General features: G+C 40.8%; 1 protein-coding gene and 1 non-coding gene across 2 annotated transcripts in view; both read right to left on the bottom strand.

Moving 5' to 3' along the window:
* The window catches only part of STK32A (serine/threonine kinase 32A), a 126,305-nt gene that overhangs the window by 36,691 nt on the left and 63,730 nt on the right, over positions 1-25,884 (bottom strand). Inside the window, exon 4 of the mRNA XM_052643631.1 lies at positions 20,390-20,563. Coding sequence (XP_052499591.1) covers positions 20,390-20,563 — 174 coding nt within the window. The remainder of the gene's footprint in view (positions 1-20,389; positions 20,564-25,884) is intronic.
* On the bottom strand, positions 24,238-24,344 carry LOC128051858 (U6 spliceosomal RNA). The gene has a single exon (XR_008199777.1). It is a non-coding gene; the product is annotated as a U6 spliceosomal RNA (small nuclear RNA).

The raw sequence follows: 25,884 nt of genomic DNA, 5'->3' as shown, positions 1-25,884 counted from the left end.
CCACAGAAAGGAATACAACCCACCCTCATCCGATGAAGGGAGTAGTTTGATGGTAGATACTCAGAGGTTTGATGGCAAATACTTAGAGGATTGGTCTGTAGAATTTTAAAAGTCCTCAAGAAACAAATACTACTGTAAGCAGTGTCCTCTATGAGAGCACTGCTCTGCAGTTCATAACAGCCCTCAAATTCCACACTCCTGCTTTCACTGCCCTTCCCTAACAAACCATGAAAGCCCTTCAACCCAAATTCACAGAAGTCAGTAGGGAAGAAATTCTGCAGCAGGTTTGGGATTACATTTTTCAGCCTAGTCAAGAGGCTTTTATGTTTTTAGAATAAGGTGACCTGAGCCTTTGACAGACCAAGATTGTCAGAGTCCTCTTTTCTTGACACTATTAATGAATAACAAGCCTCTTACCTACAGAGAGAACCAAGTATGTGCCCCACCCAACAGGCAGGCACATGGGTACTTTCATAAGGTTTAAATATCTCCTCATTTAGTTCATTAGTTTCTTAAAATTAGTTCTGGATTCCTAAGTGATCATTTGTGGCTGTGGCAAATTTTTCTCTTGTTCAGGGTACAATTTATTAGAAACACAGAGCAGGAGGGGGTTTCAAATTGGATGTTTCTCTGGCTAAAGTCTCAATATTTCAGACCCCATCCCGTCCCCTCTGATGGATTTCATTTCAAAAATTATCAAGTCTAAACTCATTCATATAAAATAAAGGCCCTCTTAGTCTGACTCCTGGGCGACAGCCACATGGAGTACATGGAGTCTTCTAAATGCTCCCTCCATCCCTTCACCTTCTGTTGTTCCTTTGTGTGAATCAGAGCCCTGACCTGCTACACCCAGAAAATTCAGATTCATCTCTCACCACATAGCTCAGGTGCCACTTCCTGCAGGGAGCCTTTCCTGATTTTCCATTTCTGAGTCAGTGGCCCCTCCTACATGCTCTGCATGGTATACGTCTTCCGTCATAACATTGATCACACTTCTATTAATTTTTTTCTCCAATTGGATCATGAACTCCTTGATGGCAGGGGCAGCTTCTTGATTAATATATAAACCAGGATATACAAGAGCACTATAGCACACCATCAAACACTCTGCAGCTTAAAGCTCAAGGTAAACCAGGCATGAGGCTATTGCCATCTCTTTCAGACTGGCATCAGTGAGCATCAGGTACTGTTTACCAGATAAGGAGGAGGCTCTGAGGAACCCTGCCAGGAAGGGAGAGGCAGGATGAACATACTGATTTCATGGTCTGAATTTAAGAGGGTTTGCTGGGAGGAATGAACTACTATGTGTTTGTCACTTCATGGGCTTCTATTAAATTTCTAGGCATCATTTAAAAAAAATTGTTATAGCCACAATTTGTTATATCCACTACTTTCCCCAGAAACTAGCTTAAAGAACAGCACAAAGATCAGAGAGGTCATATTTTAAAGGTGGTATGTCCTACTTCAGTCTGATGTTCATTTATTCATCAAATATTTGTCTGCTTTGATAAGTTACTGTGTTAGAAATAGATACATGAGATCTAGTTGCCCCAGGGATGGAGACGGTAAGAAAGGTTCATGAGGAACCTAGTCAAAGGGGTTCAAAGTGGTAAAGAGGTATGTTTATTACTAAATTCAGAGAAAGGATATGAGAAAATATCCTTAACAGAAAAATAAAGTATATAAGCAGAGATTCTGAGTACACAGTTTTTCTCAAAAGTGATGAAGTAACCTCTAAATCACTAAGGGTGAAGAGCAGTGTGATAAGACTGTTTATTCCTGTAGCAGGAGAAAGGAAATGAAAATAAACCCAGGTGCTGTATTAAATTTTCTTCTAAAACAAGGTGAGATTTTCTAGTTCAGAAATGCAGCACCACCTCTTATCTTTTTCATCTTTTCCAATAATCCTGAATGGTTTCCTTCATTTAAGGCAATCTATAAGATGGTTTAACTGGGTAATTACCAAACCTGGCTATTCCTAAAGTTACCCAGGCAAGCTGAAAATATGCACCCTGATTATTTCCTCACTCCCATCTCCTTAATCATTATTCTGCCATCACTAGAGCCTACCCCCTGTGCAGCATGGCCTGGATCATATACCTTTTATTGCAAACCCTGACATTCTAGACTAATAATAAATGAAATTTTCTGCCTGATGTTTCCGTCCGTATGTTTAGCAGCCATGATAAATATAAATATATGTCCTAAAAAGACCCTTTGATATCCAACACAAACAGCAAAACCCTCTTATCCCCAAGGCCCTTAACCCAGTATACCATACCAATATTCTCCCATTATAAAAACAAAAATCTTGGGAGATCATTATTATTTCTTCTCTTTCTCTTAACTCATAATACCAGCCCCTCAGCAGCCTTGATAACTTGACCTTTAAAATACAATTATCTAAGACACTATGATGGTTCTTCAAAAAAAAAAAAACATGAAATTAATACTCAATCCAGTAATTCTGCTTCTGGGTATATACCCCAAAGAAGTGAAAGCAGGTATTTGAACAGATATTTGTAAAAAACAAAATAAAATGCTGATATGTTCTCGAACATGGATGAACCTTGAAGACATTATGCTAAGTGAAATATGCGAAGCACAAAAGAGCAATTATTGTATGATTCCTCTTATAGGAGATCCTTAGATTGAACAGTCAAATTCACAGAGACAGAGAACTGAATAATGGTTCCCCAAGGACTGAGGGAAAGAAGGATGGATGATTTACTGTTTAATGTTTATAGAGTTTCAGTTTGAGATGAAGAAAAAGTTCTGGAGATGGACAGTGGTGATGGTGGCAGGACAGTGTAAATGTACCTAATGTACTCTTTCACTTAAATATGGTTACAGTGATAAATTTTCTGTGATGTATATTTTACTACAGTGAAATACACACACACACACACACACACACACACACACACACACTCACACACAAGAATTACCATCTCCAGAACCACCACCATCTTTTAGTGGAAATTTGTAATAGTATCTTGTTCCTGCTTCTCTTCTTGTTCCCTGACAATCTATTATCCACACAGCACCCAGGGTGGGGGTTTTCATTACACACAGCTTCCCTGCCTAAAGCCCTCCTCTGGCTCCTAACCCACATGGGATAAAATCTGAACTGTTTACCCCTGGCCTTATATGACCTGCAGATGCTCTAGTCCTGCAGAACCCTGAGATACATCTCATAGCATCCTCTCCCTGCCACACACCATGCTCCAGCCACACTGGTCTTCTTAGTCTCCTTCGAACATTGCCCCCTCTACCTACAGTCCTGTCCCCCTGCACGGCTTGTTTCTTCTTGTCATTAAGATTGCAGCTAAAATATCACATCCTCCAAGAAGTTTCCTGACCACTCACCTCCGTCTTCATATCTTCCCCTCCATCTTCTTTCCAGTACAGCACTATCATTATGTATTTTTTCTTATGTGCTCATTATTTGTCCCCCCCCCCCAACCCCTCTGAATGTAATTTCTCAGAGAAAGGACATCTTTTCTGTACTGCACTGTTCAGTGCTGTAGCTTCCAAGCTCATCAAAGTGCCCAGAATAAAGTTAGTGCTTGAATAAATATTTGTCAGAAAAATGAGTGCATCTGAACCCTTGGCATCTCCAACTTCTGGAATAATAAGCCATGTCTTTCTTTTTCTTCTAAGAAGAGAAAAACAAAAGCAAACAAAAGAACAACAACAACAACAAAAAAGAACAAAAACAAAAACAAAAAAGAAAAGAACTACAACAGCAGCAAAACACCCTCCATCTATGCCTGTCTGTCTTAGCTGCCCAGTCATGTGTGACTCTGTGGCCCCTTGGACTGTAGCCCGCCAGGCTCCTCTGTCTATGAAATTCTCCAGGCGAGAATATTGGTTTCCTCTTCCGTCTATGCCAGATGCACTGTATTTGCTGTTGGCAACTAAAAAACCAGTCATTTGGGGAGTGCTGAAGTGCGCTGAAGTGCTGAAGGAACACACACATTCTGTAGAAAGTTCTCATTGCATCTTGACTTGATGAAACAGAAAAGGCCAGGGCCAGCTGGATCAGCTGATTCCTCCTGTGGGGACTATAAACAGAAGAGTAGAAACGCAGTGCCCCCGATGGCAGGGTTCCAGGCGGAACTGATATGTCTGCTGTTCTCACGTGAATGACTTTAACAAAACATTAGCAGGACTTAATAGGCTAATTACACCCCTTCACTGAGCCTACCCTGGAATCAAGTTGCTCACCCTGCAACATGACATGGGGTATTGTGAGAAGACAGAACAGGAAAATCTGTGTATCCAAACCAAACTCAACCCCTTCAGTGTCCCATAGCTTTCTGACAGGTCCATGGTTTGGGTTTAAATCTTCGTTACATAATGCTCTCTTAAATTGGGTACTCTCCAAGTTCTTGAGAGAGGAAAATATTATATGTATAATATTTTATTTATATATATTTATATAATATTATCATACAATATTGTATTTGTTGTGCCTATACTATATTAATTATGGTGTTTCATGAAGGCTATTGGTCACATAAATAGACCTGTATTAAGGAAAGAGAGGGGTGGGGGTATGAGAGTATGATGGGAAATTGTGAGCAAAATTGCATAATTTAGAGCAGGAGGCAGAAGTGAAAAGCTGCCAGGATTGGATTATTAAGAACCAAGTATCATCCTCCAACTTTCTGACCAACTGGTTGCTTCAACTGAGAAATAATTGACATATACTTGTTTCAGATGACTAATTCTTTTTGTTGTTCAATTCCAGCCTTTCCCACAGTTTGTTCAAGGGATTATTAGTTACAGAAGCCATTACAAGGAAATGAAGTAAAGGGACTGAAGGCTTTCAGACTGTGCTGGTAAAGGGCCTCCACATCCAAGGGGAAAGATTGATTAGTAATGCCTGCTTGGCCGCAGGAAGAGGTGTTTGAGGCTAGTCCATAATGTTTCAAACTGATGTACTTCCCATGAGTCACGAGAGTGGTTAGAGTTAATATTTATTGTCCATGCTGCATCAGGCACATGGCAGGCACTTGAGAGACAACATTGGTCTTACTGCTTACAACAATAATATCCATAACTTAGATATTACACCCATTTTTGCAAATGAAGAAGGGGGAGCTCAGGGATGGCTCAAGATTAAAAGTAAGACAGAACTGGAATTATAATCAAAGATTGAGAGGTGCAATCTTAGTTTATATTGCAAATATTCATATCTTACTCCCTCTCAGCAGAGAATGTCCTAACATACCCACGGGTCTGAGATGTGGTTAAAATTGGTCTGCATCAAGTTTAAATTTTTCATAGTTTCTATTATATATATGAAAATCATATAGACTTTGCACCCTACTCTATAATATTAATATATCCATATCTCTTTTAATATAAAAATAAAATTATTTCTTGTTCTGGATAAATCTATTGTTTAAGGAAGATGACTCCCCAACAGTACAATAGTACAGACACTCCAGTTTGAGAAGTATGGTCATGCACCACCATCCCAGAAACTTGAGATTTTTAACCATTTTGTAGTCTTTGAAGGCAGAATATTTAGATGACAAGGCCTCCTGCCTTACAGTTTTGCATCAGTCAGCAGTGCTCTTCATTACCAATGTTTTATTTAATTTGGATTCACATGGCTAGAATCTTAAGTAACATTTATGCATTCTGCACCCAAGGAGGCAAGAGCACAGAGTAACTATCACTCAGCCACAGAGACTAGCCTGAACTCAGGTCTCCTGAGTCTTCCACTCAAACCCAGGGAAGCTTAAGTAAGGAAATGTACTAGTTAGAGGAAGGAAAAGAGTCTACAAAATAAGAGCAACCAGAAAGGAACAAGATCAGTTGTGGTCTATTGATGGTAACAAATAAAGTCTGTCATCTGAATGCTGGTGGAGGCACATAAGCAGAACCTAAGAGACCCCTGTAGGGTCAGGAGTTAGCACTTTTAGCTGCAGGATCAAGGGAGTCTGTGGGTGAGAGAATAGAAGACAGGACAAAGTGGGGCACGAAAGGAATTGGGTAACAGGAAAGCTCAGGCAGCAGCTGCCTATCAGCAACTACCCTGAAATACAAGAATTTTAGTAGTTTTACAATGGGTATGGCTGTACCAGTATACAGACTAAATATGAGTCATGTATATGGTATATGGTATTATACTGTATAATTGTGTATGTGTGTGTGTGAGTGTGTGTATAGAATAAAGTTGGTAACAGTCCCAATCACAAATTGTTCTATCCATCTCCAGGCATTACTAGGTTTATTTGGGAAGCAGCAGAACCTAGATGTTGAGAATGTGGGCTCTGGAGTCAGATGACCCAGTTTCAAATCTCAGCTGAAAATTTGCTAGTTCTGGGACCTTGGGCAAGTTATAACTTTTAATAATGTAGATTATGATTGCCTTCATAACATGCATTCTTCATTCTCTTAATCATTTCAGTTCATTTATGTATTTAACCTCTCTGCCACACACACACATATACTGTAGTCCCTTTGTTTTGGGGAAATTGATCCCATGCTTGACTTCAGGAGACAGTTCTATGACTCAGGGCTAAGCTACTGAGAGTTATGCCACTTCATAGTCCCCGTTATTGGTTCAGGAGTGGGCTGTAACCGTATTTAAGCCACTGAGCAGGGAGAAGAGTTATGCTATGGGCCTCTGAGGAAGAAACTTCTTTGCTGTCCTGGAGAAAGCTTCCAGAAGGTGTGTGATTCATGGATTTAAAAGAGTCAGCATGGAGTCCAACGCTGAGGTGTTGGATCAAGATAGCCTACAAGTCTGGCATTCATCTGGACTTTCAAGTATCATAAGACAATAAATCCCCTTCATTGTTTAGTCTCCTGTGAATTAGCTTTCTATTGAGACTAGAAACATGTTTGCAATAAGCTTCTGAGACTCAGCCCTCCTGAATCTATAAATTGAGGACAGTAATAGTGTCTGCTTTATAGAGCCATTGTGAAGCTTTAGTGAGAAGGCACATGCGAAACCTTTAGTTTAGTATCTGACACATAGTAATTGTTCAACTAACTTTCAGAAAACACTGAAAAAATAATTGGGAAATATTAGTGTAGCAAGGGCCAGATAGTAAGAAGCTGATGTTTAACTGATGCAAAAAGCCGACTCATTGGAAAAGACCCTGATGCTTTCAATGCTGAGAGATTGAAAGCAAAAGGAGAGGGGGCAGCAGAGGATGAGATGGTTGGATGGCATCACTGATGCAATGGACATGAACTGAGCAAACTCTGGGACATAGTCAAGGACAGGGAGCCTGGAGCGCTGCAGTCCATGAGGTCATGAAGAGTCAGACACAACTTCGTGACTGAACAACAACCAATATCTTCTTACTTTTATCATCAATGAAAACGCTATTTTTAAAAAGTGCTAGCCGAGGAGATCAAACTAGTCAGTCCTAAAGGAAATCAATCCTGACTTCACTGGAAGGACTGATACTGAAGCTGAAGCTCTAATACTTTAGCCACCTGAGAAGAGCTGACTCATTAGAAAAGACCCTGATGCTGGGAAAGATAGAAGCCAGGAGGAGAAGGGAATGACAGAGGATGAGATGGTTGGATGGTATCACCGACTCAATGGACATGACTTTGAGCAAGCTCTGGGAGATGGTGAAGGACAGGAAAGCCTGGCATGCTACAGTCCATGGGGTCACAAAGAGTCATACACGACTGAGCCACTGAACAACAACAACCAGCCTAATAGCTAGAACACGTGATTTCTTGTCTTAGCCTTGTCTCTGATTTGCTTTGTGACCTTCACATCACTTGCTTCTCTGGGCCGCAGTTTTAACATCTGTTCCGGGGTTAACAAACTACGGCCTGTGGCCGAAATGTAGCACATCATGGGTTTTTTTGTATGGCTATAAGCTATTAAGGGACTTTACATTTCTAAATGATTGAAGAATCAAAGATGAATGCCATTTTATGACACAAAGACTCATGTGAAATTCAGATTTCAGTATCTGTAAGGTTTTATTGCAACACAATCATGTTCTATGCTTCCATGTTATCTGTGGCTGCCTCCACTCTTCAGTGGCAGAGTTGATGGGTTGGGACAGACTGCACAGCCTATAAAGTGTAAAACATACTCTATCTAGCCTTTTATAGAAAAAGTATGCTGATCCCTTCCCTATAGAGGGAGCAAGTTGAACTAATCATCTCCAGGCTCTTTCCTGCCCTGATATCTAGAATAGCTAATGAGGCCCATTCTCTATCATTTTCATTTTTATTGTCTTATTACCCACTGTCAATGCCCTATCCTTATCTCCAAACTGATAACAAATTCGAGTAAGTCTCCTTTCAAAACTGGCTCTGTATTTTCACTAAAGCACGAATAAGAAATAACCTTGAACTAGAGCATTTACTTGAACATGGTAAGAGGACCTGCCCTCGGCTCAGCTCTCTTGTGGCCTTTTCAACCTCTCTCTCCCCTTTCTCACGTGTTCTGACCACAGAGAACTCTGTTCTACTCCAGGATGTAACAAACTTCCACCTTAGAGCTCAAATGCCACCTACTGGCGAGGTTTCTTCCAGCATGACACTAAAGTCGCCCAATCTCCCCAAACCTGTATGCTTTTCCTTAGATCTTTATTTCCCATAATGCATTCAACAAACGCTGACCGTAACATGGTAATTTATGTCTCTGTTCTTTGTTAATGTTTCTGTATTACATTTTTTGTCCATTTCCTCAACCAGACTATAAGCTCTGAGGGGACAGAAACAATGATTCTATGCTTCAAAAACTCTTCATACTGAGTAAAGTCAGACAGAAAAGACAAATATCACATGATATCACTTTTAGGGGAAGTCTAAAACACAAGTGAACTCATTGACAAAACAGAGACAGATTCACAGGTAAAGAGTCTTGTCTATACTTAGACTCTAAAGTGGGAGTCTGATACATCCTGCAGCAGAACAGAGGCCTTTGTGATCAGAACACATGAGAAAGGAGGGAGAGTGGTTGAAGAAGAAGCAGGAGAGCTGAGCAGAGGCTGGGTCAGTCTTACCAGACTTATGGTTACAATAGGGAAAAGAGGAAGGGATAAACTGGGAGCTTGGGATTAACATATACGCACAACTATATATAGACAGATAACCGACAAGGACCTACTGTATAGCACAGGGGACTATATTCAATATCTTCTAATAATCAATAATGGAAAAGAATCTGAGAAAGAATATATATGTAAATATATCTGAATCACTTTGCTGTACACCCAAAACTAATGCAACATCATTGTAAATCAACTACACTTCAATAAAATGTCAATAACAATATACATGTGAATAAACAAATAACAGTTAATGAATTAAAAAAACTCCATCCAAGAGCTGTTTGCCTGGCACATGAATAAGTCATCAATACTATGTGTTAAATGACTAAACCTGAAAGAATGATGCTTTAGCTTTGGGCTAAAATGTATGCTAGGCAAAATAAAATTTAATTTGGACCAAGGCACGGGTTGCATACTAACAAAACTCTTAACCTTAGAGAAACTTGAAAGCTCGGCACAGGCAAGTTAAATGTTGACCTGTAAATGAGCAGTTCTTGGACTTTTTCACGTGGGTTTTCACAAATAGGTGCCCTCATAAGAGAAGCAGAGTTTCCAAGCTCCTTTCAGAACTGCCTGACACACAGCACAAAACAGGCAGAGTCTCCTGTTTTCACAACGTGTAACTGATGCTCATTCATTATTTGGTAGCTCTGGAGCAGGTGCTGAATAGAACACATCAACCTAATACCCTCATTACCACACTGCCGTTTTGTTTTTGAGGCTCAAGTAGCCCTTCTGCTGTGGGAGTTAGGAAGCAAAGACTTGCAGAAGGCTTGTAAACTCCTGAAAAGAAGATTTACCAAAACAAAAAGGAAGGGCATTTTCTTAACCAGGCCACAGGAAATGGCAGCCAGAAGCCAAACTATCATCCCACTGCCATGAACAAAATATTATCAATGTACTGAGAGGAAGAAAGGCAACATCACACAGAGCAGGAGTAATACAGGAATCAGACAATCTGTAATTATTTTTAGACTTTTAATTTTCTCATATACTGGACATGCTGCTTTGGTAAATCAGAAAAGATTGAACTTCATCTAGAGATATTTAAGTGCAAAACAAAACCCCGTGGGCTAGAGACACATTATTAAAAAGCCAGAGATATCCGAAATATCTCTCACCAAATCGGAAATACAGAAGTAAGCAGATAGTCTCTGGGCAACGTAAAATAGGTTACCATGTATGAAAGCTAATGGATTTGACTTATCAGATTTTCCTCTTAGGTTACTGCACTTTTATAAACAGTTCTAACAAGTTTTGTTATCTGGTCTCCCATCCCATAATATATTTGGAGCAGCATATCAGCGGGGAAGCAGAAGCTGCTCTGAGTAGCATGAGCTAGAGAAGCAAAGGTTGAATTTTAGCCTCTAAGAAAACTGTGAAAACACACTGTATTAGTTTGCTAAGGCTGCTGTAACAAAGAACTGCAAAATAGGTGGCTTAAGAAAAAACAAATATATTGTCTCATGGTTCTGGAGGCTAGCAGTCTGAAATCAAAGTGTCATCAGGTCCTCCTCCTCCTGAAACCTGTACGTGAGGGACCTTCCTCGCTTCTTCTTGGCTTGTGTTGGTTTGCTGGCAATCTTTAGCCTTCCTGGGCTTACAGACACATCATTCCAGTCCTTCGTCTTCACGTGGAGTTCTCCCTGGGCCTCTTCACATCCTCTTCCTTTTCTGTGTGTGTCTATGTCTATGTCCGCATTTCCCATTTTGATAACACAAGTCACATTAAGGTCCACCCTCATGAACTCGTGTTTACTCGATTACCTCTGTGCTTATGTACTCAGTCACTCAGTCATGTCTGACTCTTCGTGATTCCCTGGACTGTAGGCCACCAGGCTCCTCTGTCCATGGGATTTCCCAGGCAAGAATACTGGAGTGGGTTGCCGTTTCCTCTTGCAGGGGATCTTCCTGACCCAGGGGTTCTAACCCACATCTCTTGCATCTTCTGCATTGGCAGGCAGATTCTTTACCACTGAGCCACCTGGGAAGATAAAGACCCTATTTCCTAATCAGGTCACATGCTGAGATACTGGGGATTAGGACTTCAACATACCTTTTGTGTGTATGTTGGTGGGAAGGGGAGGGACACACAACTCAACCCATAACGCGTACCAACTAAAAATATGTGTCTAAACTAATGTTAGTTGCTACTGGATGGGAAATGAAAGTCGCTCAGTCCTGTCTGACTCTGCGACCCCATGGACTGTACAGTCCTTGGAATTCTCCAGGCCAGAATACTGGAGTGGGTAGCTTTTCCCTTCTCAGGGGATCTTTCTAACCCAGGGATCGAACCTAGGTCTCCCACACTGCAGGCAGATTCTTTACCAGCTGAGCCACAAGAGAAGCCTAGGAATTCTTGAGTGGGTAGACTATCCCTTCTCCAGCAGATCTTCCCAACCCAGGAATCGAACTGGGGTCTCCTGCATTGCAGGCAGATTCGTTACCCCCTGAGCTATCAGGGAAGCCCTGCTATTGGCTAAATTGCACTAAATAGCTCATCTGATTTTGAAGAGGTCTATCATGTTTATAAGAATGAAACTAAATGAGCCTATGTTAATATTTGGATCAGAAATCCTATGTTTGAATCTGCCCTTAGTATACCAGCTGCATGGTACTGGGCAAGGCACTTAACCCTGTCATGGTATTGCTGACTATCAGCGTGCGCAAAATGCTTGTTAGCACAGTGCCTAGATCTTGATATAGACATAGTGAATGATAGCTCTTCTCAAGCCCTTAAAAAAATGAGACATGTTGTTGCAGTATAACTTAAATGGTGAGCAGAGAGTAGTAAACACCCTTAGGAATTAGAAAAGCCTCTCTCCAGATGACTCATTCCCACAGGCTTCGGAAAGCTGGGGTGTCACTGTGCTGGCAAGTTCCTTCATCAGAAGCTCATCTGTAACTCATTGATCATTGACTAAAATGATTAGTTGCAGAAAGATCTTATTTTTTCCTACAACTGATCATCCCTGGGAATAAAATGTGACTTCCAAGATGCTGCAGTGAGTATAAGTCAGACAAAAAGGTGAAATCTCAGCCTTGAAGGTCTCTGACAATGAAAACAAAGAATTCTGGTTCGCAACTGAATTGCAAAAAGGTCTTGATTATTATTTTTTAATTAATTAATGTTTAAATTGAAGGATAATTGCTTTACAGAATTGTGTTGATTTCTGCCAAACATCAACATGAATCAGCCATAGAGATACATATTTCCCCTCCCTCTTTAATATCCCTCCCACCTCCCTCCCCATGCCACCCCTCTAGGTTGTTACAGAGCCTCAGTTTGAGTTCCCTGAGTCATACAGCAAATTCCCGTTGGCTATCTATTTCACATGTGGTAATGCAGTTTTCCATATTACTCTCTCCATACATCACACTCTCTCCTTCCTCCCCCTCTCCCTGTGTCCATAAATCTGTTCTCTATGTCTGTGTCTCCATTGTAGCCCTGCAAATAATTTCATCAGTAGGTCTTGATTATTAAATGTGCTTATTATCTCACTTCACTGTCATATGCTCTTTGGACAGCTCATTTTGGTCATGAGGCCTTCTTGGGGAGAAGTGGGTGTGCGGTAGAGAGCTGAAAATCAAAGAAGTTATGCTTTGAAGAGCATCATCCTATCAGGGCTGAGAGGATATCATCCTAGACTCTTAGATATGAAAGAACCATTCCTGTTCATTTGGTCAGACCTCCTTACCATCTCCTTGACAGAGATGTTCAAGGCTGTGTTTAAGGTTATAGCCTGGAGGAGGGCATGACAACCCACTCCTGTATTCTTGCCTGGAGAATCCATGGACAGAGGCGCCTGGTGGGCTACAGTCCATGGGGTTGCAAAGAGTCAGACACAACTGAACGACTTTCCACTTCACTTTGAGTTCATAGAGGGTATTGATGTTAGAGTCTGGTGTAAGATAACTTCATTAGAGGAGGTGTGGTGGACAGACTTTATGGTGTCTCCCATGATCCCCATCTCCTGGTGTTCATGTCTTATATCATCCTCATCCCTGCTACTGCTGCTGCTGCTAAGTCACTTCAGTAGTGTCCAACTCTGTGCGACCCATAGACGGCAGCCCACCAGGCTCCCCCGTCCCTGGGATTCTCCAGGCAAGAACACTGGAGTGGGTTGCCATTTCCTTCTCCAGTCCTCACCCCTGAGTGTGCGCTAATTATATGGCTTGCTTCTAACAGACATTATACGGCTAAAAGTGATGGGATCTTGGTCTTCGTATTGTGTTATGTTACATAGTTTAATTCAATAAAATGGACTCTGTCTTGCTAGCAGACTCACTCTAGAGTCTTGGTCTCCCCAATGAATTTGAAGAAACAGCCTGAGTCCTACAGCCACAAGGCAATGAATTCTGCCAACATCCTGACTGAACGTGGAAGTGGACCCTTGCCCAGTCTAGCCTCCAGAAGAGAACCCAGTTCCAATCAGCCCCTTGACTACAGCCTTTTCAAGAACCTGACTCAGATGTTCCCTGACTCCTGACTCAAAGAAACTGTGAGATAATCAATGTGCATTATTTTAAGTTCCTGTGTCTGTGGTGTTTTGTTGCACAGAATAAAAACTAACACAGCATGGAAGAAAGGCAGCACAGAGCCACACACTGTGGGCACACAATAGGAATGTGTGGAATAAATTAAAACGATGCTCCAGGAATTCTATGGTGGTTCAGTGGTTAGGACTCCAAGTTTTCACTGTCGAGGGTGCAGGTTCGATCCCTGATCAGGAAACTAAGACCCTGCAAGCCTCATGATATGTCCAAAAAAAAAAACAAAAAACAAACAAACAATGATACTGAAGACAACTTCATCTACAGAAACCTTTACTTTCCATGTCCACCCAAGGATCACATGTATATTCTGTCCTCATTGATTTGTTTAGTCACTGACTTATTCAGCAACTGCTCTGGGTTAGACTACATGTTGGAGATTAGAACAGGAGTGAGGAGTAGAGCTTCACTGTAGGAGGGAGAGACCACTTTTTATGAAGAATATTGTGAGCCAGGGGCTATCAGTAGAAGTATGATCAAGACCACGGTGAAGATGTGCTGAGTGTGAGTGACGTGTGTGTGACTCAGGATACACATATAACTGCTTGTTTTCTCTGCGGTGAATGCCAAAGAATTTGGTATGCATACCAGAATGCCACCTTTCTGGTATGACTGTTGAAATGTTTACTTGACTCTCTTTCATTCTATATTATTAGCTCTGATGACAGCGAAGCCTCTGTTGTTTCTGCATTGAAGGTCAGTCCAGAGAATGTTGTCTGGCAAACAGATACTCAAGAAACAATTCTTGAATGAATATTTATGATAGAAGCTTTATCCCTAAGTTTCCCCTCTCCTCCCAGTCAAGATGCTGATTTGTAGAAGAATAATATAAACTTCTGGCAAGTAGCTACTTCAGTGCAGGTCAGGGTGTGCAAAAACTAGTTCCTCTGTGTATCTATGGAAGTTCCAAGGTTTCTATGATCACAGCAAAGAAGATAAAGGTGATGAATAAAAACAACATCCTATTCTTTTTTTTTTATAATCATGAATTTTCTTTTATTTCTACTTCAACAGATCTGTAATCAGTTGGAGATGAACTTTTGCAACACGTCCTGTTGTACTGCAGTCATTGACATCAAGGGCCTAATTAGATTTTTATTGCATTCCAATAGGAATTTAGAAATCCGTGAGTTATAACTTTATTAGAGTGAGATAATTCTTAGAAAGAGGAAAAAAAAAAATCCACTCAAATGGTATTTTGACCCAACATGACTCTTACTATTTAACTGTCCCAAATGATTCATCTTATTAGCTTAAATTTGTGATTGCATTTTTAACAGGTGACAAGGGAGGGAATACAAATTTGTCTTTGCACTGTAAAAATTACTTTCTATTACTTTATTCACTGGAGAGACTGTGGCAATCAACAAACTAAAGAGTACTATCCCATAGGAAGGATTGTGATGAGTTTAATTTTGCTTATTTTTTAAAATAAAAGCAAATAATGACAGTGTCCATGTTGTTAAAATCTTCATTCACTGATTTAATGTAAGTAAAGGCGAATATTGAAGGAATAAATGGCCATAATTTGGAAACTAAAGCTGATTTTCAAACTCAAACTCTAGTTTGAAAATGGAAAAATGTTTGACTTCTTGACGAAAAAATAAGTCTAACTGCACAATTCAAAATGAATGGTGACTATGTAGTCCTGTTTCCTTCACAACTAGAGAGAAAAAAAGACTCTAAAAATGAGAAAAATGAGCTAAATATTCTACATATTTAGGAAACAACAAAAAGTCAAGTCTGTGAATTAAAAAAATCTATAAGCAAGATAAAACAAAACCCCATTTATGTTTCACTTAGAATTTAGGCAGAAATAAGATTTATGGTGTTTAAAAAAATAAGCTAGACATTGCTGGCAGGAAAAATTAAAGACAGAACCCATTCTATGTTAGCACAGAGAGACAAATGAATGCTTTCACTCAGAATACAGTTCCCTTTCCATGGATTAAACTCTCCTTCCTGGTTTTAAACCCCCTGAGCTCTCAGGAAGCCTCTATCATTACCCCAAATCATCTTCTCCACTGAAACTCTTGTCATTCTCCTACAACTTAGCTTCTAGTTTGGGGCTATTCTGTCATCCGCTGGTTCCATATGTGTCGTCCTCACTTGTGCAGCCAGACAGCATGGATATCTGCAGGCAGGCGGCCATGCCTCACCCTGTAGCATGCCCTCCTCAGGGCAACAGCTGTGCCGAACATCAGCAGCACGGAGACAGGCTAAGAGCCGTGCATATCCTTCAAGTGACGCCTCACCTACATATTAGCCGAGTTATTTTCTGAACTGGAGTTCCATCAGCTGTAAAATGGGGACAGTCACACCATCAACCTCTGGGATTTGTGGCAGATGGAAGGAAATAATTCACAAGTACTTGGCAGAGAGCTTGGTACCCAGAAGCCCACAGTCACGTCAGCCTGTCACCATGGCTGCTCCATCCACAGTTGCTGGCCACCACAGATAATTTAGAATCTTTGACCCAGTCCAGAGACAAAATGTTGTTGTGAAATGAGTAAGTCACATATATTTTTAAATTCTTTATTTTATATTGGAGTATAGCCAGGTAACAATGTTATGATCACTTTATGTGGACAGCAAAGGGACTCAGCTATACATGTATATGTATCCATTTTCCCTCAAACTCCTCTCCATCCAGGCTGCCACATAACATTGAGCAGAGTTCCCTGTGCTGTACAGTAGAACCTTGTTGGTTATCTGTTTTAAATATAGCAGTGTACATGTCGATCCCAAACTTCCTAACTATCCCTCCCCCCATTTCTATTCTCCTGGCAACCATAAGTTCACTCTCTGAGTCTGTTTCTGTTTTGTAGATACGTTCATTTAAATCATTTCTTTTTAGATTCCACATATAAGGGATGTTTAATATGTTTAATAAATTCACATAATATTTCTCCTCTGTCTGACTTATTTCACTCAGAATGACAGTCTCTAGGTCCATCCATGTTGCTGAGAGTGGCATTATTTTATTTCATTTTTTAATGGCTGAGTAATATTCTATTGTGCATATGTACTATATCTTATCAGAGAAGGCAATGGCACCCCACTCCAGTACTCTTGCCTGGAAAATTCCACGGATGGAGGGGCCTGGTGGGCTGCAGTCCATGGGGTCGCTAGGACCTGGACACGACTGAGCGACTTCACTTTCACTTTTCACCTTCATGCATTGGAGAAGGAAATGGCAACCCACTCCAGTACTCTTGCCTGGAGAATCCCAGGGACAGGGGAGCCTGGTGGGCTGCCGTCTCTGGGGTCGCACAGAGTTGGACACGACTGAAGTGACTTAGCAGCAGCAGCAGCAACCCTATCTTATTTATCCAATCCTTTGTCAATGGACGTTTAGGTTGCTTCGACGTCTTGGCCATTGAAGACAGTGCCACAGTGAACATTAGGGTGCATGATACTTTGGACCATGTTTTTCTCTGGCTGTATGCCCAGGAGTGGGATTGCAGGGTCATATAGCTTTATTTTTACTTTTCTAAGGAACCTCCAGACTGTTCGCCATAGTGACTATACCAATTTACACTCCTACCAACAGTGTAGGAGGGTTCCCTTCTCTCCACACCCTCTTCAGCATTTATTGTTTGGGGATTTTTTGATGATAGCCATTTAGACTGGTGTGAGGTGATATCTCATTGTAATTTTGATTTGCATTTCTCTAATAGAGTATCTTTCCATGGGCCTTTTGGCCATCTGTATGTGGAAGTCACGTATTTTATATCTGCCCCTTTAGGCAGATGATCTTTTCTTGCCTGGGGAATCTACTGTATTTTCTTAATTTTTATTAATACCTTGGAACTCAAGATGTGTCTTCCAATCTAATCCTCTAAGTAGCTGAAAGATGTTTTGTTATCTTTGATTCTATCAAATACAGCATGCATTTTGCAGATTCTTTGAAGGCAGAGATTTAGAAATAGAATTAGAGTACTCAGAAGCCTCCATTTCTTTTTCTATGTTGCTCGTCATGCTTTTAACTCTGCCCTGGGAGTCCCAGCTTCAGAGTGCACTATTATCCTCTAAATGCCGCAGACAAAGGGACACTGCTTATTTCACCCTGTACATGACTTTTTTAACCCATTTGAAACCACTTCAGTGGAAATCAATTCACATTGATATCTAGTATGCGGAAGGCAGAAAGCTCTGGTAATTAGAGCTCTCTCACAGTTAAAACCTATTTGGTCACTACTGTCTTAAAAAGCCCTAAAGAGGTTGGTATATGTCCTGGTTTTTCCAGAACATGTATGAGTTTTGCCTGTTGTCCCAGCATAATTATTAACACCAACTTCTTTCATTCTCAGGAGTACCCTGGTTGGGATGATAAATTATATGATTACCCAACATAAAGGCCAACAAATGTCTGAAAATCATGGCTTTAATTTCTTCTATTTTAATTTTGTCTTTGTTATCTGTAAACCTGGGCTTTTAGGCAATCAACCATCCATGTGGCTCAGACAGTGGTCATTCCTTCAGATATTTGCTAAACACATGGCCACACATGGCCTTAAGTCATTGAGTTTACGATTTAGTAGAACAAACAAACATCGGGTAATTATATACTGAAAGTATCACAATGCCTCAGGACAGGTATAAGATGCTATGAATGCCTATAAAACATAACACTTGGGGAGGCAAGGTAGGACACATCGGCAGTGGAAACACATCTGGACTGTTTCTGATCCCAAGAGGATGCCAGCTTATTTTAACCCTGCATTCATGATGTCTTTGTGTGCACCTTCTATTAATCTGCCATGGTGAGGAGACAGTTCAGTACAAAGAGGCCCTCTGAAGACAGGTTCTAAGTAATAAGGGTGAGCCCGTAAAAGGCAAGAAGCAGAAACTTAATCCTTGATTTCTTATTTAAGTGACAAAACCATGACAGCAAATGCGAATAAGGGAGAGAAGGACAGAACAAAGCTGCTTGGTATGGTTAAGTTTCTTGAGGGTAAAAATTGAGTCACATATTCGGTTTTGTTTTTCTCCTGAACTCTTCTCAGAACATGGCTCTAAGCACATGGCAAAAAGGCTCAGAGCATCTTGTGATGACTGAGAAAATGAAACTTAAGAAGGCCAAGAACTCAGATTCAAACAGGAGGGAGAAAGTGAAAAGGTGCCCTTCTGGGGGCTTCTCGTGGTCCCTGACTCTTACCAGAGATGCACCCCAAACAGACCGTGGGTTGGCAATCCAGGGGAGGGTGAGTGAGCGTGAAGACTCTGAGAGGGGTGCCATGGCCTACAAGTATGAAAAGTTTCTCCTAGGGAGGAACTGGGTGATGGCTGCCAAAAAGCCAGTGCGGGAGAAAGATCTCTTGTCATCGCTGCTCGGCCTTTTGGCTAAGATCAAGTGTAAGATCGCTTGTCAGCAGGATTCCCAGCTATTGAGAAAAACACCAGGTGTGTAAATTTTACTTCAGAGATCACACATGATTAACCAGTCTGATTTCCATTTATCCACGGCGTGAAGAGCACATTTTCAATACAAATGGGCCCTTCCAAAGATAGAAAATTAACTAATAATTATGTTAATTGCCAAGACCAAAAAGAGAAAAAGGATTGGTCTACAGTACTTGCACAGAGAGTCTATAAATTATGACGCTACATCTTTAACCAAGGATCTGTACTAGTTCTAATAAATTCTAGATGTTAACTAGTGGTGGGAAAATAGTCTGTCTAGCCAAATATTTAATAAATGAGACATAAAAACTCAGCAGATTCTTCAAGGATTTGAGATGACAGTGGCAGAGTCACATGCGTTGATTGTTCACTTAATGATGTTTAATGTATCATGGTATATATTTCACATGTGTAGTAAATACAGATTAGTATAGTACACAGAGCTCTGATGTTAGGATCAGAGAGATCTAGGTTTGAATCTGGCAACACTGTTTGTCGGGGTTTCTCCTTGGTGAAATCTTTGAGCCACATTTTTTCTCATCTGAAGAATGGGAATACTGTAACGAAAAGTGGAATTTTTGAGAATTGAAAGGATAATATATAAAAGTACCTTGCAGTGCCTGACATATGGAAACCCAGGTAAATAGTGGCTGCTTTGATGGTGATTAGGTTCAAAATTCTTAAAAAGAACCTAGATGATAATTTAATGTCTCCAAATCACAAAATCTCAGATTTAATACTGGTCTAACTACTTCTCTGTTCATTTATCATTTATTAAAGCAATCAAGTGAGATACTGTATAGGAAATTGCCATCAAAACTACCAACTCCTTTATAAATATCAAGTATTATCTTTTTCTCTCTATTGTCTGTTTGGGTTTATAGCTACTTGTGTTATTTGTCTTCGACACAAATGCCCCAAGTGAAAGAGATACATTGCTTTTGCTGACTTGTCTGCGGCACACCCACACCAGGGACTCACTATAGGGTGGATGATAGAAGTTATGACTCAAATTTTCTCTCCAAAGAATTTTCTTCCTACCCATTCTATATCTTTCCCTTCATGCACTTTCTTCATTTAATATTTATTAAGCCCCAATATGTCATTTTTCCTTCTCTTTGTCTAGGCTTAGTTATAAACAGCACCAATACTCATTAATTCTGGTCTTGTTGCTTACTAATGGTGACCTTGGGGAAATTAAGTTCCATGTGCTCAGTATTACTTTTATTTGAAAAACGGGGACATCTACCCCCAGTATTGCTATAAGAATTAAGTAAGAGTTAGATGTCACGTTCCATAAGGACCTGTTGAACGCAGCAGGTTGTGCATCCCCTCCCGTGCATTCAGCCCAAGGCTGCCCCTTGGACTTGACTGACCTGTGAATGATGCGCTGGCTCTGCAGGTAGTCCAAGGCCATGGCCAGCTCACAGATGAAGAGCTTCACAGTGTCTTCCTGGAAGCGGACATTCTGCTGCAGGTGGTAACGCAGGTCCCCGCCCAGCAGAAGGTCCACCACCATGAACATATCTTCCTCATCTTGGAAGGAATACCTGGAAAGGAATTAGAAATGCAAGTGGGTTAAATACATTTACACACTAAAGAGGCCTAGAGGCAAAGGACACTTCTCAGATCTGAGCCGAGCTTTCCTGAGCTAAGAATCCAGGCTTTGGAGTACTGGTCTATCACTTGTTCTAGGTCCTGTTTCCGCATATGTAAAATGCAAATGATAAGATCTTCCACATTTGATTATAGTAAAGACTAACTATGATGAGTATAGCATATATATATATATATATTTTTTTTTTGGTGGTGGTGTAGCTTCCCTGGTGGCTCAGATGGTAAAGAATCTGCCTGCAATGCTGGAGACCTGGGTTTGATCCCTGGGTTGGGAAGATCCTCTGGAGAAGGGAATGGCTACCCACTCCAGTATTCTTGCCTGGAGAATTCAGTGGACAGAGGAGCCTGGTGGGCTACAATCTATGGGGTCACAAAGAGTTATACACGAATGAACAACTAATACTTTACTTTTAACTAAAGACTAAATATGATAAGTGTTACATTAAAAAATTTATTTTTAATTGCAAGATAATTGCTTTACAATGTTGTGTTAATTTCTGCAGTACAACAACACAAATCAGCCATAAATATAAATATATCCCCTCCCTCTTAAACCTTCTTCCCACTCTGCCCTTCTAGGTTGTCACAGAGCATTGAGCTGAGCTCCCTGTGTTATACAGCACCTTCCTATTAGCTATTTCATTAATACATATGGTAATATATATGTTTCAATGCTACAATGCATATAATATTTAATGTTATTCCTGGCATACAATAAGCACCCATTAACCATAAGTCTACAGAGGTATAAAGCCCAGAAGATGAAGAAAACTCCATTTATTCACCTGTTATTAACAATCATACCCCGAACACACTGCTACATAAAACACGAGTCATGAGACCTCCTTGAACCATCTCATGCTTATTTTTCCACATTAACAACTTCATTACTTAACATTATAACAAATCATAAACCACACTCATGATAAGAAAAAAGATATAAAGAGAGCCATAAAGAAGTAAGTGTACAGGAAAGGGAAGTAATCCACTCAGTCCTGGGGATGTGCAGTGACAGGAAATCTCAACACAGGAGACACCGGAGTTAAATTTTGAAGGATGGTGACAATAATATGCACAAAATAAAGCCAACATGGCTGATGTCTCCATTAGATGGCTTCTCTGGGGCAGGCTCTAAAAGCACTCTACACATGTTGTGTCATTGACTCCACAATGCTGCTCTTATGCTCCCATTTTACAGAGGAGGAAATCAAGTCCCAGAGAAATTTAAGTAATTTACATGAGATAAAACACCCAATAGGTGGTAGCAGTGAAGGGGTCTCCAGGCGCAAAAGTAAGATTTGAAAGAGGAGAACAGCCTGGATTAAGCATAGACATGGGAAAGAACACTGCGAGGAGGGAAAGGGGAAGAGTGTGGGTTTGTTGGAACGATGTGTGATGGGGAAGCTGGAGAGGAAGGCGGAGAGCAGATCCCGACAGGAGCTTGTTCACGAGTCTGTGCATGCTGGAGAGACACTGAAGAGGGTTAAGCAAGACACATGATCAGACTTGAAGGAGCAAGAGCTGGAGGGATGGGAAGAGGAAATGAGACACAGGTGAGCAGGATTGGCCTCTGCTTGTTTGCAAAGAGCCTCCAGTAAAAAGGCATTCCAACTGCTCTGATTTGTTTTGTTTTCTTCAAAGCACAGACATGATTTCTAGTCACAAAAAACCCTCTGTATCAACACTATTGTGACATGTTTCTTTTGACATCATGTCACAGAGATCACATTTTAAAGTTTTATTTGAATTACAGAATTGAGAGACTGCAAAGCAGTGCCCAGGGATGCAAACCAATGCCGAAGGACAAATTCTTTGCTTAGGAAACAAATGTAGACTATCAATGATGGAAGAAGTGTATTGAGTACATTTTCTTTTTAGAATGATCATTGTGCTACAGGAAGAGGAGACTTGCAAACAAAAGAAAAATGAGCAATTCAATGAAGCATTAATCTAAGGGAGTAACATTCTAATGAAAACTAGGTTCTCAGAGTTCACTTGTTAAATAAAATTCTGTTTACCACTGAAGACTGATTCACACAGATGTCAGAAATTAAGCCTTGGGGTGGGGAGGGATTAAGATAGAAAGAAACACAGGAAGTGCTTGGTAACAATGTGAGAAGTGTAGGAAGTGTTATTCTTCACCTTCATGCAAGGACTGGCTGGGGTATCTCTGCCAGAAGTTTAATGGCCACCAGGATAGGTGCCTGGGTGCTTTGGTTCACAATCCTCCCAGCTGCACCACTACACATTGTATCTATTGTGTTTTACAGGTTTTCAGGAAGTAAAGATGTGCTAATTATATGTAATCCTGCCTGAGACCTATTGCACCTTAGGCTATCCTCGGCTAATAGAAACAATGATGGCTCATGGCATGTGAGCAGGGTCTTACTGGGATAGCTAGCAAATGAGGTAGGTGAGGACTGGGTACCAAAAGAAGAGAGAAGAGAGCGCTAACCATGAGCATCACTGGATGCCCCCTGGAAACAACCTAGGCAGAGGGAGTTCACATACAGAGCAGTGACTGGCTGTGTTCAGCTCCGCGCTGGAGGCAGGGTGGAGGTCCCCAAACTGGTCACAGACCAGAAAACTCCTCTCCCATTATTTCATTTAACTTTAACTGGGGGACAAAGATCTTATTAAATTCACCCGGAGTGAACAAACATTTTTTATTGTGACTTGGGCAAAGCTATTTTTATCCAAAAAAAAAGGACTGATACAGGTACCGACTGTGGCAAGTTAACAACAGTGTTGGACCATGCAGGGGATGATTAATCAAAGAAAGAAGCAGCCCAGGCAAGAAGCACCATAATTCCCTTGCCCAGCATGACTTTAAATTTATTTAATCATGGAGCCAGGTATGGCTGTTAAAAATCCTCTTTCCCCTTTCACACATCAGATCTGTGGCCCTCTATCACAGATCCTAAACCCTCAGAGGGAGAGAAGATAAGTACTTTATTTCCAGAACTATATTCAGTAAAATATGTGAGCATAATGCAGTTTGATAATAACTAGGATATGAAGGTTCATATCATAATCTGATTTTTTTTTTTTCCGGCATAAAAGAGTAAGAGCTCCCTATACCTTGGCCATTTATTCCATAGTCTCAGAGATATATTTTTCATTACTTTGAAAATAATGCTATATCGTGGCTTATTTATTTCTCAGTTGACAGCTCCAAAATTAGCAAGTCTGGTCCCCGTGCATGTGAAATGCATTGTAAAGTCTGCTCACTAAGAGAGGAGATAAGTGACACAGGACTACCACGCTACCCCACCCAACCCCACCATATCGCAGCAGACTATTCACAGCTCTCTGGACCATGTTGAAATTCTCCAGTCCATTCTACACACCATGGTTATCTTTTTACAAGGTGAGTTTTATGTTCTCCAGCCTCAGGGATCCCCTTCATCTCTTTCCATGGTCTGCAGGACCCTATGTGGTCTGGCCCTGTTTACTTCCCCAGACTTATCTTGAAGATCTTTTCCTTCCATTCCTCAGCTAGTAGTTCATGCCCCTCCAGCCTTAGGAGACTGTGCTGTGGTGTGGCCTTGCCTGGCCCTGTGGTGTGGTCTCAGCCCAAGGGACACTTCTTTTTTTTTTTTTTTTTTTTTTTATGGAACGCTTCACGAATTTGTGTGTCATCCTTGTGCAGGGGCCATGCTAATCTTCTCTGTATCGTTCCAATTTTAGTATATGTGCTGCCGAAGCAAGCACCCAAGGGACACTTCTCCAGAGACATTTCTAATACTCCATATGAAATCATGTCTCCCTATTATACACAATGCCATATTCTTGTGCACACAGCTTTTCATAATTTGAAAGTATTTCCCTTCATTCTTTCAGATTAACTGCTTTCATTTCCACTATTCCATCAACCAAATCAGGTACTCACCTGCTTAGAACTGGAGCTTTGGAAAGAACTATGGGGTTGGCCAAAAAGTTCATTCAGGTTTTCCCATAAGTTGTCATGGCAAACCTGAATGCCCTTTTTGGCCAACTCAATAAAAGATTTCCCAAAGGAGTGTTTTTTAAATTGTGAGTCATAGTCCATTAATGGTTGTGAAGTCAGTTTGGTTGGTTTTAACAAGCACTTAAAAAAAAATAAAATAGACTGAATAACATAAAATAAATGCTATTAACATGTAAGACTATAAACATTGTTTGTGCATATAATGTGTGTCTCTCTGAGTATTTCTCCTGGGTTGTGATGAAAAATATTTCTTCCTGTGGGTGACAGAGAAAAAAGCCTGAAAACCATGACATTAGGGGAACCTGCTGTTTGTTCCAGAGCTATTGTGTCAAATCTGCATTGAGAGTTTAGGTGAGCAAGGGACAGTTCTGGTGTCTCCATCTAGCAAAGCATGGGAAATGCAGGACAAATATCAGTTATTACTTTTAAAAGTTCTCAGCTTTGTAGAAAAAGATACTGATTCATCAAAGATGGAATCCATTTAGAAACACACAGATAGACAATACAAATGGAAAATGCACAGGCTTTAGGCAGGCCTAGGTTTAAATATCAAATGTGAATTTAGAGCAAGTTCCTTAAAGGAAACTGAAACTCAGGATATTTGTACATAAAAAGCAAATTAGATATAACGTTTGCAAAGTAATTAGCACAAAGTGTGGCACATAGCATGGTGGTAAGGAACTTGGCTCTGGGGTTAGACTCAATTCAGTTCAGTTCAGTCGCTCAGTCATGTCTGACTCTTTGCGACCCCATGAATCACAGCACGCCAGGCCTCCCTGTCCATCACCAACTCCCGGAGTTCACTCAGACTCATGTCCATCAATCAGTGATGCCATCCAGCCATTTCATCCTCTGTCGTCCCCTTCTCCTCCTGCCCCCAATCCCTCCCAGCATCAGAGTCTTTTTCAATGAGTCAACTCTTCGCATGAGGTGGCCAAAGTACTGGAGTTTCAGCTCTAGCATCATTCCTTCCAAAGAAATCCCAGGGCTGATCTCCTTCAGAATGGACTGGTTGGATCTCCGTGCAGTCCAAGGGACTCTCAAGAGTCTTCTCCAACACCACAGTTCAAAAGCATCAATTCTTCAGTGCTCAGCCTTCTTTATAGTCCAACTCTGCTTGTGCTCAAATCCCCTTTTAAGGGGAGTTCTGCCTTTTAAGGTTTTTAAAACTGGATGCAGCAAGTTATATGTCGCCAGCATGTCCATCTATACTGGTACATACTTCACAGTGCTGTTGGTAAGATTAAGTGCAGTTAATACACATAAGTTGCTTAAAACAGTACC

This window comes from Budorcas taxicolor, chromosome 7 (genome assembly GCF_023091745.1).
Source record: "Budorcas taxicolor isolate Tak-1 chromosome 7, Takin1.1, whole genome shotgun sequence".
NCBI classification, from domain to species: Eukaryota; Metazoa; Chordata; class Mammalia; order Artiodactyla; family Bovidae; genus Budorcas; species Budorcas taxicolor.
Note: the sequence above shows the minus strand (reverse complement) of the source record. Positions and strands in the feature narration are given on the sequence as shown.